The sequence below is a fragment of the Apteryx mantelli genome, chromosome 11 (assembly GCF_036417845.1).
Source record: "Apteryx mantelli isolate bAptMan1 chromosome 11, bAptMan1.hap1, whole genome shotgun sequence".
NCBI classification, from domain to species: domain Eukaryota; kingdom Metazoa; phylum Chordata; class Aves; order Apterygiformes; family Apterygidae; genus Apteryx; species Apteryx mantelli.
Genome location: NC_089988.1, coordinates 8,835,788 through 8,851,368, shown reverse-complemented (window position 1 = coordinate 8,851,368; position 15,581 = coordinate 8,835,788). Strand labels below are relative to the sequence as shown.

The following is a 15,581-nucleotide window of genomic DNA, read 5'->3' as shown; positions in this document are numbered from 1 at the left end:
ATCCAGATGTGCTCTAACGAGTGTTGAGTAGAGGGGAATAATCACTTCCCTCCATCTCCTGGCTGTGCTGCTGTTCATGCAGCCCAAGATGCTGTGGCCTGCTTTGCTGCCAGGGCACGCTGCTGGCTGATGTTCAGCTCACTGCCCACAAGGACTCCCAGGTCCTTTTTCTGCAGAGCTGCTGCCCAGCTGAGCAGTCCCCAGCCCCTATCACTGCAGGGTGTTGGTCTACCCCAGGCTCAGGATCTACATTTGTCCCTGTTGAATTTCCTGACAGTCCGTTCCTCCTGCCTGCAGAGGCCCACCTGAATGGCAGCCCTCAAACATATGACTCTTCCTCCTGAGTAAGTGTCATCTACAAATATGATGAGAGTTGCATCCTCCAGGTCACTGATGAACTGGTTAGACAGGACAGGTCGTAGTATAGACCCCTGCATACTCCACCTTTACCTGGCTTCCTGGTAAAGCATAACCCATTCAAATAAACCCTCTGAGCGCGATCATCCAACCAGCTTTTTACCCACCTGTGTGTCTACCCATCTTATCATAATGCCTTATTGTATTGCTCATTGCCCTCATGATCTGGGACTCCACTATTCCACAGTCACTGCAGCCAAGGTTGCCACAGATTATCACAGCCCTGATCAATTCTTCCTTGTGTGTGAGTACCAGGTCCATGTGAGTGTCACCTTACAGGCCCATCAGGAAGCTGTGCTTAGAAGCGGTCCCTGACACCCTCCAGAAATCTCCTGGACTGCTTGCACCCTGCTCTTTGCCTTTCCACTGAATTTCAGAGAGATTAAAGCCTCCCCATAAGAACCAGGCCCTGTGACCCACTGACTTCCTCAGGTTGCTTAAAGGAGACTGTATCCACCTCCTCACCCTCATCAGGTGGTTTGTGACTCCCATCACAATGTCACCTTTTCTCTGATGCTCATGCACATGCACAATCTCTCACCCAAACCCATGTCCATCCCATGCAAGAGCTCCATCCATCTGAGCTGTCCCTTCACACCAAGGGCATCCCCCCCTGCTCATCTTCCCTAATGGTCTTGCCTGCAGAGCTTGTACCCTGCCATCACAGCCCTCCAGTCATGCTAGTGGTACCACCACATCTTGATTATTCCAACCATATTCAGTCCTGTGACAGCTTGTGCATCTCCATCTGCTCCTCTCTGTGCCTCTCAGGCTGCATGCACTTGTGTATATTTGGGTTGAAGAGCCTCAGCTGTGGCACAGTGCATGGTGAAACCTGTTACCATGAGCCAAGGACACCGTGTGTGCAATGGCCCCACCTCAGAGCAGAGCCATGCTGGCCTAGACAGCAGGTGGCAATGTGATGGTGGAACGAGGTTCCCCCTAAGAGAGCAAACCCTGCAGTGCCCAAGGCCAGGGAGAAACAGAGCTGGGCTGTGCAGGAATGGCAGGAAATGGTTTGGCTGCCTGAGCTGACTCTGTGGCACCATTGGTCTTGTGACAGAGATGAACTGATGTCCAGGCAGGACAAGGTGCCACTGAAGAAATCCCTGGGCCTGGGCAGCCTGTGATCCAGGCACCCTGAGGTCATCATTAGCAAAGTTCCTGTTCATATTATCTGGGGGTGAGAAGAGGTTCAGGGGGAGGAAAGCTAGAAGGTTTTAAGGGTACAGAGACTAGAGTGGAGACCTTGGTGTGATGTGCCTCTCCCATTTATGAAGCACACTTGGCTGTAGATCGGAGGGACTTGGCCTAAAGGCAGTGGTGGGATTCATTTCTTTCGGTACTGGTAGGAACCCCAAGATGCCCTGGGGCACTTGCCCAGCAATCACTCCAAAGGGCCATGGTTTTCCTAGAGGTCCCATGGTGTGTCTGCTAGAGACACGTGGTTGTGCTGGACCCCCCAGGCATCCAACATGGCTCTGCAGGCCTATTTCCATGTCACTGAATCAAGTGCCTGCACTGGATGACGTCAACTGTTTGCAGTGTCAGGATCTGCATGTGTCTCAGCTTCCTAGTGAGTGGAGCTCTGGTCACAGTGGGCATCTAATATCATTGCAGGTGGCCAAGGCAATTCCCCGCCTGGCCCCCACCTCATGCTCTAGAAGGATGTAGGTGTCACACTTGCTCCATCAGAGGAAGCAGACACAGGCACGTGCCTTGGACCACCTCTGTGTCTTCCAGTGTCACCAGGTGTTTGCATGTGAGCAACTGATCGCGCCCTCCATCTCTAGTGATTAAAATGGGAGCATAGACCAAGATCATTCATGCAGACATCCATGCTGTGCTCACTTCTGCCTGGACAAGGGGAATGCCACCTCCTGTGTGTTTTTTTGTTGGAGCTCAAGAGAAGGATCTGAATCCTATGCCAGCCCAGGGCCTTCTAAACCAGACTGACAAGCCCAAACTGACTCATCTGAACCAATTCCTGAACAATGGGAAAACAAATTATATTCTTGTCCCTGTCTAGGTGTCCTGCCTAGCTAAGAGATGGGACTAGGGGCTTCCTGAGTGGGACACTTCCACTTTTTGTAGATAACCTTTCTCTGATAAGATAAATTGCAATGCTGGAATCAGTCTCTCTCCACTCTTTAGCAAAGGAAAATAACTGACTATTTTAGTTTATTGCAGTGAACATTTCCCAGGGGGAGGGAGAACAAGGGACAGAGAAATTCATGAACTCAGCTGGGCCTCTGCTCCTGAGCAGGGACAGGGTCCGGGGATGGAGGGAGATTATGGCAAGTGGGCAGCACTGCCCAGAGACAGCTGTGTGCAGGAGCAGCTCCTCTGCAAAGAGCAGCAGGGCTCTGGGCACTGCCTGCTGATGCTGCCAGAAGATGAGAGAAGATAGGGACAAGTGAAAAACAGTGTGGAGTGGGAGGAGAGAGGAGAGCTCCTTGTAGGAGAAATCTTCACAGCCCTTAACACGGTAATTCTCTGGCTGCAGGGCAATGGTACTGACATTCCTGGAAAGGCCTTGAAATCATTCCAGTCTCATGATTAGATTTTTAAGGATGTTTCTACTGGCTTCTCGTTTGCAGAGGAGGGGGAGATGCTTCAGAGCAGGGATTCCCTGCCACACGGTCACAGGGACAGAGCATCTTGCTGCCTTCTCCCAGGGATCCTGCAGGGTGGTGAAGCCTGTGTGTGCACACAGGTCTACCCAGGGCTGTGATTTAGTGCAGTGTCCCTGTGCCTTAGGGTGATGTGTGCCTGGGGCAGTGACTCTGCTGCCTGCGATGATCAGCACTCAACCTGCCCAGGGAGCTCCCCACAGCAACGTGGGGAGAAGCTCTCGGTGAGAAAAGAGACCCCTGGCAGGGCAGGTTCATTCTGCTGCTGAGAATGTGCTGCATGGGTCGGGGCTGCTCACAGCTCCAGCTCACTCCCAGGACATTTCTGGAGGGGACTTTCCAAGTGGAAGGTCAAGGCAGGGGATACATGAAAGAGAAGGAGCTGTCATGAGTCTGTGCTTTCAGTTTCATTCTGTTTGCGTGCGGTGAAATGGGATTGGATATGTCAGCTTTAGACACGGGACTGAGACAGTGACACTGAGAGAGGAACAGTTCTGGGTGGGACTCAGCAAATGCCTCCATCCACCCCTCAGCCTAAGGACAGAACCAGCATCACCTTTCCAGCCTCACCAAGGTTTCTCTCCCCTGCTCCATAGCACCTGCAAACACGGAGGTGCCCTGGGCAGTGTCCTGCCCCCGGGAGGTTTCTGCAGGGCAGAGCTGAGCTCTGAGTGGGTGGGATGGGGTGTGTGAGCACTGAGAGGGGAGAGGCATGGGGACAGGGAAACAGGTCCCCACAGGGACGGCTCCAGGCAGCAGAGTCATGGTCAGAGTGTGAGAGGAAACTGTCAACTCCAAGGTCTCCTCTCCTCTCCCAGCCAGCACAGCCCTCTGCTCTCAAGGCTAGGGAGTCCAGGGCGTGAGTTGTTTCCTCAGCAGCTGGACATGCAGGAGAGGAGAAACTCCTGAGTGCCCCTCTGTCCCTCCCTGGCCCTGCCTCCCTCACCACAAATATCATGGTATTGCTGCACGTTTCCCACCTGCCCATGCTGCCCTTGTGCTTCCCCTTGGACTCGCTGGGCAGGGGGGTTCTGATGCAGTTCAGACACTGACCCTGCAGGTCCTGCCACGCAAATGTGTCCTTGACAGTGAGGTGCCCAAGTGCCCCTCTAACCCGTGGGTCTATGGGCAATGCAGTGTAGGGGTCTGGGAATGAGCCAACTCTCTCATCTGGACACCCCATCCTTAGGACATTCTGCCATTTCCCTGGGGTGTCTGGCTGGGCTGCAAGCTGCCCTCCACAAGGACACAGCTCTCCCATTGCAGCTGCGTGTTATCTAGGTGCCCCAGGCAGAAGCCACCTAGATACTGAGGCAATGGACATGCTGCTGGGAGTCTGGATGTGGGCAGCTGGAAGGAGCCCGATGTGCTGCTGGCTAGAAGGGGAGGGCTGAGACCTGCCTCACATCCCCTCAGAAAGAGTGCTGATGGGCACTTTGCAAGTGCATTCCTCTGCTCTCTGTGGTGTCGTTTCTTTTTCGGGTAACACGAGTGCAACTGTCCTCCACCTCCGATGTGGGAGCACAGGGCAGCTGGGAACAAGGCAGCTGGACAGGCCAGCTCTGCTCCCTCTGCACTCAAGCCAGAGTGAATCCTTTTGCCTCTGAGGAGTCATAGCTGGTCACTCTGAGTGCAGCAGCAATGCTGAGGATTTCTACCTCCAGGAATGCTCCTCAGGTGTGACAGAGTCAGCTAAAGAAAACAAAAGAAGCCTTAAAAATATGAATGACCCCACATTATGTAGATGTGGGAATGAAGATGCTGAAAATGCCTTCAACATTATGAGTGGATGAAATCTGACTGGAACTGGGAGTATAACATTTTAGTCACCCCTGTTCCCATGTCTGCAGTGTTGTCAGTCAGGGCTGACTGCTCTGGAGCCCATGAGCAGAGGTCCCTGCTCCTTACAGGAAACCCAGCCAGCACAAACCAAAGCTCAAGCGCCAGAGGTCCACGATGGTACTGCTGATATGGGGAGAGGTAATGTGTGTGTTTTTGGGAGGGCTTTATGAGAAATTTTTGCCCACAGAAGTCTGTCCTAACTTGTTTCTACCTGTTCTTCCTTGGACAGTCACCACAGCCGAGAAGGAGCAAAATGTCCAACAGCAGCTCCTTCAACCAGTTCCTCCTCCTGACATTTGTAGACACACAGGAGCTGCAGCTCTTGCACTTCCTGTTCTTCCTGGGCATCTACCTGGCTGCCCTCCTGGGCAACGGCCTCATTATCACAGCCATAGCCTGCGACCACCACCTCCACACCCCCATGTACTTCTTCCTCCTCAACCTCTCCCTCCTCGACCTTGGCACCATCTCCACCACTGTCCCCAAATCCATGGCCAATTCCCTGTGGGACACCAGGGCCATTTCCTACTCAGGATGTGCTGCTCAAGTCTTTCTATTCATCTTCTTCTTAGCAGGAGAGTATTTTCTTCTCACTGTCATGGCCTATGACTGCTATGTTGCCATCTGCATACCCCTCCACTATGGGACCCTCATGGGCAGCAGAGCTTGTGTCAGAATGGCAGCAGCTGCCTGGGCCAGTGGTTTTCTCTATTCTGCACTGCACACTGGGAACACATTTTCAATACCACTCTGCCAAGGCAACACAGTGGACCAGTTCTTCTGTGAAGTTCCCCAGATCCTCAAGCTCTCCTGCTCAGACTCCTACCGCAGGGAAGCTGGGCTTCTTGTAGTTAGTGCCTGTGTAGCCCTTGGGTGTTTCATTTTCATTGTGCTGTCCTACGTGCAGATCTTCACTGTTGTGCTGAGGATGCCCTCTGAGCAGGGTCGACACAAAGCCTTTTCCATGTGCATCCCTCACCTGGCTGTGGTCTCCCTTTTTGTCAGCACTAACATGTTTGCCTACCTGAAGCCCTCCTCCCTCTCCTTCCCATCTGTGGATATTGTGGTGGCTGTCCTGTACTCAGTGGTACCTCCAGCAGTGAACCCGCTCATCTACAGCATGAGGAACAAGGAGCTCAAAGATGCGCTGAGGAAAGTGATTTCAGGGACATTTTGCAGCACTGGTAACGTTGCCACTGCTCTCCACAAATGACTCCCCCTGTGTCCCGTACCAGGACTGAGCTTTGTTTATTCACCTTATTTGTATCATTATTACTATTACTGTTGATATTATTATTTGTCACCCTGTTGCTACAGAAATGCTTGGATTCATTCCACCTTCACTGAGACTGCTCTGTCTCACCTGGTGCCCATATAAAGCTGTGTCTAACACTGGGTCAGAGCTGACTCCCTCACAGTATCTCTGTAATAAAGTAGGTTCTTCCAAGTGCAGTGCCTGAAAGCTGGGCTCTTCCTCGAAAGCTGCTGTTCCTCACACCCTGTCCCCAGCACATTTCCTTGAGACAATCTCACCCACCCTGCATGCTGGTCCTCACTCCAAAATTCACCCCCCGACAAGGCTCCATGTCCAGCTGGAGGACCGGATGTCCAGCTGTGAGCCCTGGGAGGACGAGGCCTCTGCTGGGTCCTCTGCAGGGCTGTCAGGGAGCATGCAGAGGAGGTCCTGGGGCAATCTCCTGTGCCTCTTGACCATCTCTCTCCCATGGGGGCCCTCAAGCAGGGTGCCTCAGTGGAAGGATCCATCACAGCTTGGTGCTGCATGAACAGAGAGGAGAAAATGTCCCAGGAAGCTCCTCACACACCCAGCCCCTTGTATCAGTCATTTCCAGCACCGGCCATTCCCCCTGGTCCTGGTGAGGGGTGATCTTTGAATGTGACCAGCTTTGTCTGCCTGCTGACCTCAGCACCTGTCTTAGGGGAATGGCCATCCCTGCCTGGCTTCTCTGTGGCCTCAGACCTCATCAGACACCAGAGCACGCCCTTCTGCTAACCCCGGGGGGACAGAGACAGGGCTGGGCAGGGTCTGGGGACTGTTGGGTGGCTGCCAGGCAGGAGGGCCGTAGTGGCCAGGGCACCGAGGGCTGTCATGGGGACCATGCTGGGGGGATGTTTCCCCTCCCTAGAACGCTCCCTGTCCTGTGTCATGCCTACACAGTGGGGTCATGTGACTGCATGCAAGGCAGCAGGGCTGGGCCAGTGGAGGGCTGAGGCACAGATGGGAGCCACAGCATTCCAGAAGCTCCTGACAGGCACGGAAGTGACTCACTGCTGCTAGCGGGACTGGGGGGTTTCTTAAGGGCTACAGACACCAGCACCACCCGTCAGGACTCCCAGACCCAGCACAGATAGCTGGTTCCCAGCACTGCACTGTGCCTCCTGTCCTGTGTCACTGTCCTCTCTCAGGAGCACCACCAGGTGCATCACTGCCTGCCCAGGTGTGGAGAGGAGCTGCTGGAGGTCTTCTCTTCTCATGCCAGCTGCCCCTGGCTCAGCCCTGGCATCGGCCCACAGGCTCTGCCCTGGATAATGTTATGTCTCCATACGTTCTCATCTGAGACAATGTAGGGACCTGTTGGGCATAGCTCTGCTTGGAGATGGTCCTGATGGCCTGCCTTTTATTGCCAGGAGATCCCAGCAAGGCTGTGCTTGGGGGTGAGCTGTGATTGCCCTGAGTCAAAGTACATGGGATGGTCTGTCTGGGGGCCAAAGGGAGGAAAGGACAAGAGACAACAAGGAGAAGATGCAGTAAGGGAAATTCCAAATGAGTTGAAGGAAAAAACAAAGAAATAACCATGGTAGTTGAGCAGCACTGGGGCAGGGGACAGCAGAATTAAAGAAATTCTTCTGGAGAAAGCACCTACCAACCTGATCTAACTGTCAAGTTAGCCCAGCTCAGAGCAGATCATGCTCCTGGAGATCTCTGGTGGTCCCTCCCAAACCAAATCCTCTAGGAGGAAGGGGCTGGAAGGCAGAGTCCTGGGCAGGGGACAGTGTTGTGGGGTTGAGGCCTTGCTGGCATTTGTACTGCCTGGTCAAGCCTGTCCTCAGAGTGACACAGTGAGCGAGTTCATCCTCAAAAATGAACCAGTGCTGGGAGAGAGCAGAAATGTTCTCAGGAACACACCAGGCATTCAGCCCTTCGACTGCTGAGGTGTCCCCACACCGGTGCTTTGCCTCCTGGGTCTGAAGGGCTGAGAAATCTTTAGAGCCAGAGCAGATCGGAGTCCCATCTCCTGGACTCACAGGTTACAGGGCATCAGCAGTGCTGTACTGGCTGCAGGGAGGGAATCACTGCCCAGGGCATGAGCAGATCCCCCTCTGACCTCCCCTCTCTCTTCACATCCTGGAATAGAGATTGTGTTTCCCATGTTGGTCCTCTCTGTTGGGCTGTTTTCCCAGCTGGAGGGGACGCAGGTTTCCCTGGGGAAATGCAGGAGAGCCCAATCTCATCTAGAGAAGCAGGGTCCCACCACACCTGCTGGGTGGCCAGGGCTGCAGGCTGCACACCCCACTCTGTTCCCCGCACACCTCCTGCCTGGGGCTGCAGGGTGCCCAGCAACAAGGCAGGCATGCCTGGGGGGGTCTGGTGCCATTGGTGTGGTGGCCTTTGGACCAGCCACTGTCCGTAAGGGACTCAGGAGCTTCTCCGCCTCCATGTTAGTGGCAAAGTTTGTGTCCCAGCTTCTTCTCTCTGGAGAGCTGAGGATTTAATTCTCAGGAGAAGGGAAGAAAGGAAACCCTTTTGTCCATGGGATTACCCCATCAACCCTCTACTGCCTTCTCCTGCTGTATCACCCCCAGAAGTCCTTTGGCAGGAGCATTTTTTTGGCTTCTGACCCTCTAGCTGACCCTGCTTTGAGCAGCACGTTGCACTACAGGCCTCCTGTGGTCCCTTCAACCTGAACTATCCTGAACACCTATGATCTCAGGCACCTTTTCAAGCACAGAGTAAATGTTTCTGGGACAGGAGCAATTTGTGCTTTATGTGACCATCTAAAAGAAGGCAGGTGAACACCTCCTCCTCCCCGTTGACTGTAAGGACAGCCTGGGAGGCACTGCCTCAGGCATAGCTACATTACAATGGAAATTCTTTGCATCCACCTTTAACCGCCTGAAAGGCCATTGCCTGGATCCCCTCAGCGGTGAGGGGAGAAGAGCAGGCTTTTCTGCGATGTGATTTCTGTACCTCTGTAGGTTGTGCCTCTAAGTAGATGGTGCCACCCTCCCCTTGGTTTCTCGCCTGAAGCTCAGCCTGGATGGGGATGTGAATGTGGAGACTGTCTGTCACTGCAGTGCCCATGAGATGGTGGAGAGGTAAGAGGAATAACAGAGTCACCACCCAGGACTGCAGCAGAGAAGATTTCATCTCATTGGGATGGAGTTAGGCAAGCCAAAGCTCAGCTGGAGCTGGAGCTGGAGGTAGAGCTAGAGCTAGGAAGGGATGGGGAGGGTAACCTGAAGGGCTTGTGCAAGGACGCTGGCAGCACAAGGCAGCGACACAAGGAAAATGTGTTCTCCCTCCTCAGTGGGGCAGGGGACGTAGTGAAAAAGGCAGGGGAAAGGCTGAGGAGCTCATTGCCTCTTTCACCTGGTCTCTTCCTGGTCTTGTCTACTGCCAGGTCTCCCTGGCCCCCAAGTCCTTTGGCAGCATCTCTGTTAGCAAAACCTCACCCATGGTAGAGGACCATGCAGGTGGGGAGGACTTTTGCCCAGTGGGCACACACAAGTCCCTGGGACCAGATGGGAAACACCCCAGGGTGCAGGGAAAGGTAGCTGGAGTCACTGCAATGCTGCTCCCAATTGTCTATGAAATGTCAGGGTAATCAGGGAGGTTCCTGATGACTGGGAAAAGGCACACATCACACCCATTTTCCAGAAGGGCAAGAGGGAGGGTCTGGGCACTGACAGGCTGGTCATCTTCATCTCAGTTCCTGGGAAGGTGATGGAGCAAATCCTCCTGGAAACCATCTCCAAGCATAGGAAGGAGAAGGCCTGGAAGAGGCAGCATGGGTTGACCAAGGGGAAATGGAAACCATGGCCGACCAACCCCATTGCCTTCTACCATCAGATGAATGGCTTTGTGTACAAGGGGAAAGCAGGGGATTTTGTGAAGCTTCCCTTTAGCAAGGCCTTTCACAGAGTCCCCCAGAGTCTCCTTAGAGGTAAATTGTTGAGCTCTACCCTGGATCAATGCACTATGAGGCAGGTGGAGGATTGGCTGGAGCATCAGGCTGAAACACTGTGATCAGTGGTACAAGTTCCAAGTGGCAGCTGGTTACTAGTGGCATCCTTCAGTGATCAACATGTGGGGCAGGACTGCTTAACACCTTTATGAATGGCCTGCACAGTGGATGGAGCGCACTCTCAGCACCCTTGTGGCCAATGCATAAGTGGGGGGAGCCCCTGGGCAACCTCATCTAGTTCCCTCTGCATTGACCAGGGTGGCTGGGACTAGGTGACCTCCAGAGGTCTTGTCCACCCTAAGTGCTGTGATTCAGTGCACCATTCCCTGGAGAGCTCTGTAAAGAGAGAAGAGTCAGAGGAAGAGGAAAGAACAGAGAGGCAGAAGAAGAGAGCTGAAACATGACAGTTTAAATAAAGTAGTTCCTCCGAACAAAGTTTCTCCATTCAGAGTGTTGGTAGCAAATGTATTTTGATGAATAATGTGTGTGTGTATGCATATATATTTTTTCACTCGCATAGACAGGCTCATTCCTGTAGTGCATGAGCATTGTACTGCCAATTAAGAAGAAAGAAAAAAATATATGGTAATGTTAAAAACTGTGTGAAATTTTGGAAAAGAGGATTTCTTGTCAATTGTTGCATTGAGTTATTTTTTGAGAAGATCTCAACTTATGAGTAGGATCTACTTTTGGGCTTGATTCATTTGACCACAGAGAGAGGCTATTGCTGCCTGAGATGCCCTGGGGTAGCTGTGTTGCCATGTGGTGCTGGAAATTTTGGAGGCGGCTCCTGCGGGACCTGAGCTTGTCATTAGGAAAGGTATCTCAAAACAACTAAGTAGAGAGAACTTAGTTCCCTCTTTGGACAAGAAAGGGAAGTCAAGAGACCTGGATTCGACAGAGACATCTGTACTGATGGGGTCTGGCCTGGGTTGAGATCAGCCTCCTCCTTTTTGTCCCCCAAAATGAAGTCACACTTTGTTCACCGTGCAGGGAATGAAAAGGCAGTGTGGTGAGATGTCAATGAGCTCCCTTCTTGCCCCATTCTATGAGTCCTGCCTAGTTAAGAGATGGGAATTGGGGCTTCCAGAGTTAGACATTTCCACCTCTTGCACATAACCACCCTCTGATGCCACAGTTTGTAATTCTGGAATCAGTCTTCCTTCAGCGCTTAGAGAGGGCCCATTGGTGATTATTTTAGTCTACTTCAATGAACATGATGAAAGAGTGGAAACCTTCAGGAAGGGTATTAATCGCAGGAGAAGAAATATCGATCTGCCCTTGACCTTGTGTTTCCACTGCTCTGTCTATGAGGCTGTGGATGTAATCTCAGTGATATCTCACATATTTCCACATGTCCTGATTAAATTGGTCATTTCTAAAGGCATCTTTGCATCAGACTCTCTGGGCATAGGCATTTTCCAGAGTTTCCCAGTTTTCCTCCTCCCCTTGCTCTTTATCATTCAGGTACCTCTCATCTCTCCAGTTGCTGCTCTGAGCTGCTGGAGTCTGAAGCTTGCCTCGTCTTTCAGAAGTCTCCTTGTCTCTTTAGCCAGCTCCTTTGTTGCGTTTCTTGTCTATCCTTTCCTATCTATCTGTGGAAAGCATTTCAAGGCAGGTTATGCCTTGTGGGCAGTGGACCTCACTGGAGGCAGCGTGGTCTTGGCATACAGTTGAGGAGTGCTTTTTTGTATCTTTTATTAAACTGTTCCAAATTATAATTTGTTTGTTTGCAATTAAGACAAACCCTTCTGTGTCTGTCTGCAGCTAGTTGTCTAAGGAAAGCAGGTGGGAATTGGCGCACATGAGCTGTAGCATTCAGCGACAGCCTTGAGTGGCAAAAGGTTGGATTTGAACAAGAGTGATGTGAAGTCCCCAGTGGCTGCTGAGGGCAATGGCAGGGCTGGGGAGCTGGGGAGGAAGGTTCTCCATACAGGTCTCCTATCAAAAATACTGCTTTGCCTACATGTCCAGACTTCATTAGGAGACACTGTGGATCAGTATGAATTGGGGAATGTGGGTATGACTTATTCTGCAAACTGAAGAATCAAGAAAGCTTAAGAAGCAGACATCTTTCTTTTTCAGGTGCTCATTGAAATCTGCCTAATTTCAATACACTCCTGCAAACTTTCCAATTAGTGACACAAGAATTGAAGTGCTGAAGAAAATTATGGAAAGAGGCATGGCTCCTTAGGGTTTATTTGCATTTTAATGACCCCTCGGCTGTATCTGGTGCTAAGCCCATGAACCTCAGATGCTGAGAAGAGACTGAAGAAACCTCTCAAGAAGCAAAAAAAGTTTCTTGGAAAGATAATGGGTCCCACTGAGGGCCATTACCGACAAAACCTCCCCCGGGGCTGATTAGAGCCAAAAGTTGGAGGCCCTGATTGCAGGTAGGCAAAGGCAATGTGAGGGTGGCTGTGATGCCAAGTCCACCTTGATGTGTGTTATCAAGCAGAGTGAGCAGGAACTGACAGCCAGCCCCTGGGCAGGGTTATGCTTTCCATCCTGCATTGCTCAGGGCTCTTCCTGGGGCCAGTGTGTGGGTACGGTGCACAATGCCGAGTACAGGAGCATGATACAGCACCTCCTGGACTCCCAAGGGACAGGGAGGCAGCAAGGCCACAGTGCTTTAAGGAAACAGCGTCTTTTCATGGGCCTTGGTGTCAGAGACACCAGCTATAGCCAAAAGGACAAAGACCTAGCTGTGTTGGGAGCTTTCAGCCTTGGCAGTGCCCTCGGCGATCTCCACCACGGGCTGTCCTGTGCTTTCCCATGCCTGTGCCTGTTTCCCTGCAGCCTGTACACACCCAAGCTGCTTCCCCACCTTGCTCTCACCCTGGGATCTCCCCACCTCTCCTGATGTCTTCCTGTCCTCCCTTGCTTTTCCTTGAAACACAAAGCCAGGGGCTGATCCCAGACTCCCTCTGGGTGACCTGTTGCACCACAGCACTACCCTACGAGTGACATTCTTTTGACCTGAAGTCCAGTCTGAACCTCACAAGATGCAGTTTGTGGATCTTTCCCCTTCCCATGCTGTTTACCTATCCTAAGAAAACATCTATCATCTCTGAAACCACCCTTCGAGCAGTCACAGGCTGCTCCTATACTGCCCTTTGCCTCCACTTCAGCAGGCTAAAGAAGCCCAGGTCCCTCAACCTCTCCTCATGGATGGGTTTATTACTGCCTAGGAACAGGACTTGACACTTCTCTTGTAAATCTTCATGAGGTATTTGTTGTCCAAATCACCGGAGTTTCTCAAGATACTTCGCGACCAAAACTCCTCTGTGTCAAAACAAAACAAACAAACAAAAAAACAACCAACCAACCAACCAAAAAAACAAACCAAAGTAGTGCCAATGAGTTAAGGGTGAGCAGGGATGGGGTGGGCTGTATGGAATGGGATCAGGGTGGTAAAAGAGACAGACTTAGAAGACGTGGAAGAAAAAAAAAAGGAAATTCAAAGTGAAGCCCAGGACTGATCAGGGCTGTTTTGGGGATTCCTGCCAAGAAGCCCTGCATCTGAATAATTCTGGCTGGAGGAGGACAAGAAAGCTGGCCTGCTTCCACTGTCACAGGGCACCTGCGTGCTTTTCCTGACATCAACAAGAGAAAATGGAGAGTGGGAAGAATCATGGACTCCTTCAGGGTGGAAGGGACCTCAGGAGATCTCTAGGCCAATCTCCTTGCTCCCAGCAGGGTCAGCTCTGGTGTCAGGCCAGGTTGCTCTGTCCTGCATCCAGTGTGGTCTTGGAAACCTCCAAGGCAGGACACTGCACAGCCTCTCTGGGCAACCACTTCCAATGCTTGACCATCCTCATAGTGGAAAAGCTTTTCCTTATCTCCTGCACAAACTTATAACCATTGTCTCTTGTCCTCCCACCATGCACCCTGGTGAAGAGCCTGCCTCCATTCTTCTTGATGACCTCCTCATAGCCATTGGAGGGCTGTTATGAGATCCCTCCAAAGCCATCTCTTCTCCAAGTTGAACCAGCCCCATTTCCTCACAGAGCAAGTGCTCCAGTTCCTTGACTACTGTGAGGGCCCTTGGCCAAACTCGCTCCCAGTTATCCACCTCTTTCTTGTTCAGGTAACCCAAACCTGGATGCAGGGTTCTAGATGGGCTCTAATGAATACTGACTAGAAGGCGATCACCATTTCCCTCCACCTCCTGCCTGTGCTCCTGCTCATGCAGCCCACAATGCTTCTGGCCTTCTTTGCTGCCAGGGAACGCTGCTGGCTCGTGTTTTGCCTCCTCTCCCCCAGCACCCTCACGTCCTTTTTCACAGAGCTGTTCCCCAGGCACTCAGGCCTCAGCCTGTAACACTGTGGAGTGTTGGTTTATCGCAGGTGCAAGCCCTGGCATTTGTCCTTGTTGAATTCCATGAGGTTCCTTACAGCCCATTCCTCCTGCCTGCCTAGGTCCCTCTGAATGGCAGTCCTCAAGCATATGAGTGACCCCCAACCCTCCACTTCCAGTTTGGGGTCATCTACAAGCATGATGAGTATTGCCTCCTGCGTGTAAGTAATACAGATGATAAACTGAACATCTTCCTGGAAAGACCCTCAGATGCTCTACTTCTCCCTGGCCTCCAGGAAGAGCACTACCCATTCATGACCGCCCTCTAAGCCTCTGATCATCCAAGCAGCTTTTTACCCATCCGGTTGTTTGCTCTTCTAGACTGTAACATTCTAACGTGCATGCAAGAATATTGTGGGAGACAGTGTCAAATACCTTGCTAAAGTCTAGGTAAAGTACATTTACCACACATCCGAGCTGCCCCTTCACACAAAAGACATCCTCCCTCCTCATCTTCTCTGACAGTCTCTCCTGAAGACATTGTACCCCACCAGCATTGCCCTCCAGTCATGTGAGCGATCCCACCACAACTCAGTCATTCCAATGATGTTTCACACCTGTTAAAGCTTCTACATCTCCATCTGCTCCTGCTTCTACCCCAGGCTGCATGCATTTGCATATATTAGTGTTGCAGAGCATCAGGTGTGCACAGAGAGCAGACTGGTTGTGGTGAGGCCTGTTACCAAGAGCCAAGGACACTGTGTGTGCAGTGGCCCCACTTCAGAGCAGAGCCATGCTGTCATGGATAGCACGTGGCAATGTAATGGTGCAAGGAGGTTCCCACTGAGAGAGCAAAGCCTGCAGTGCCCAAGGCCAGGGAGAAATAGAGCTGAGCTGTGCAGCCCTGGCAGGAAAGGGCTTGTAGCACCTTGGGGCCTATGACAGAGGTGAACCAATCTCCAGGCAGGAGAAGGTGCCACTGAAGAAGTCCCTGGCACTGGGCAGCCTGTGATTTGGCACCCTGAGGTCATCATTAGCCCAGTCCTGGTCCATATTGTCCAAGTGTGAGAAGAGGTTCAGGCAGAGAGGAGCAAGAAGGATTTGAGAGTGCAGAGACTAGAGCAGAGACCTTGGTGTGATGTGCCTCCCATTTATGCAGCACGCTTGAATGCAGATGGGATGGAC

General features: G+C 52.0%; 1 protein-coding gene across 1 annotated transcript; it reads left to right on the top strand.

Moving 5' to 3' along the window:
* The first annotated feature begins 5,145 nt into the window (after positions 1-5,145).
* Positions 5,146-14,725, top strand: LOC136992961 (olfactory receptor 14C36-like). The gene is made up of 2 exons (XM_067302980.1): positions 5,146-6,048; positions 14,576-14,725. Exons 1-2 carry the CDS (start codon positions 5,146-5,148, stop codon positions 14,723-14,725), a joined length of 1,053 nt encoding a protein of 350 aa, XP_067159081.1.
* Positions 14,726-15,581: the final 856 nt, after the last annotated feature.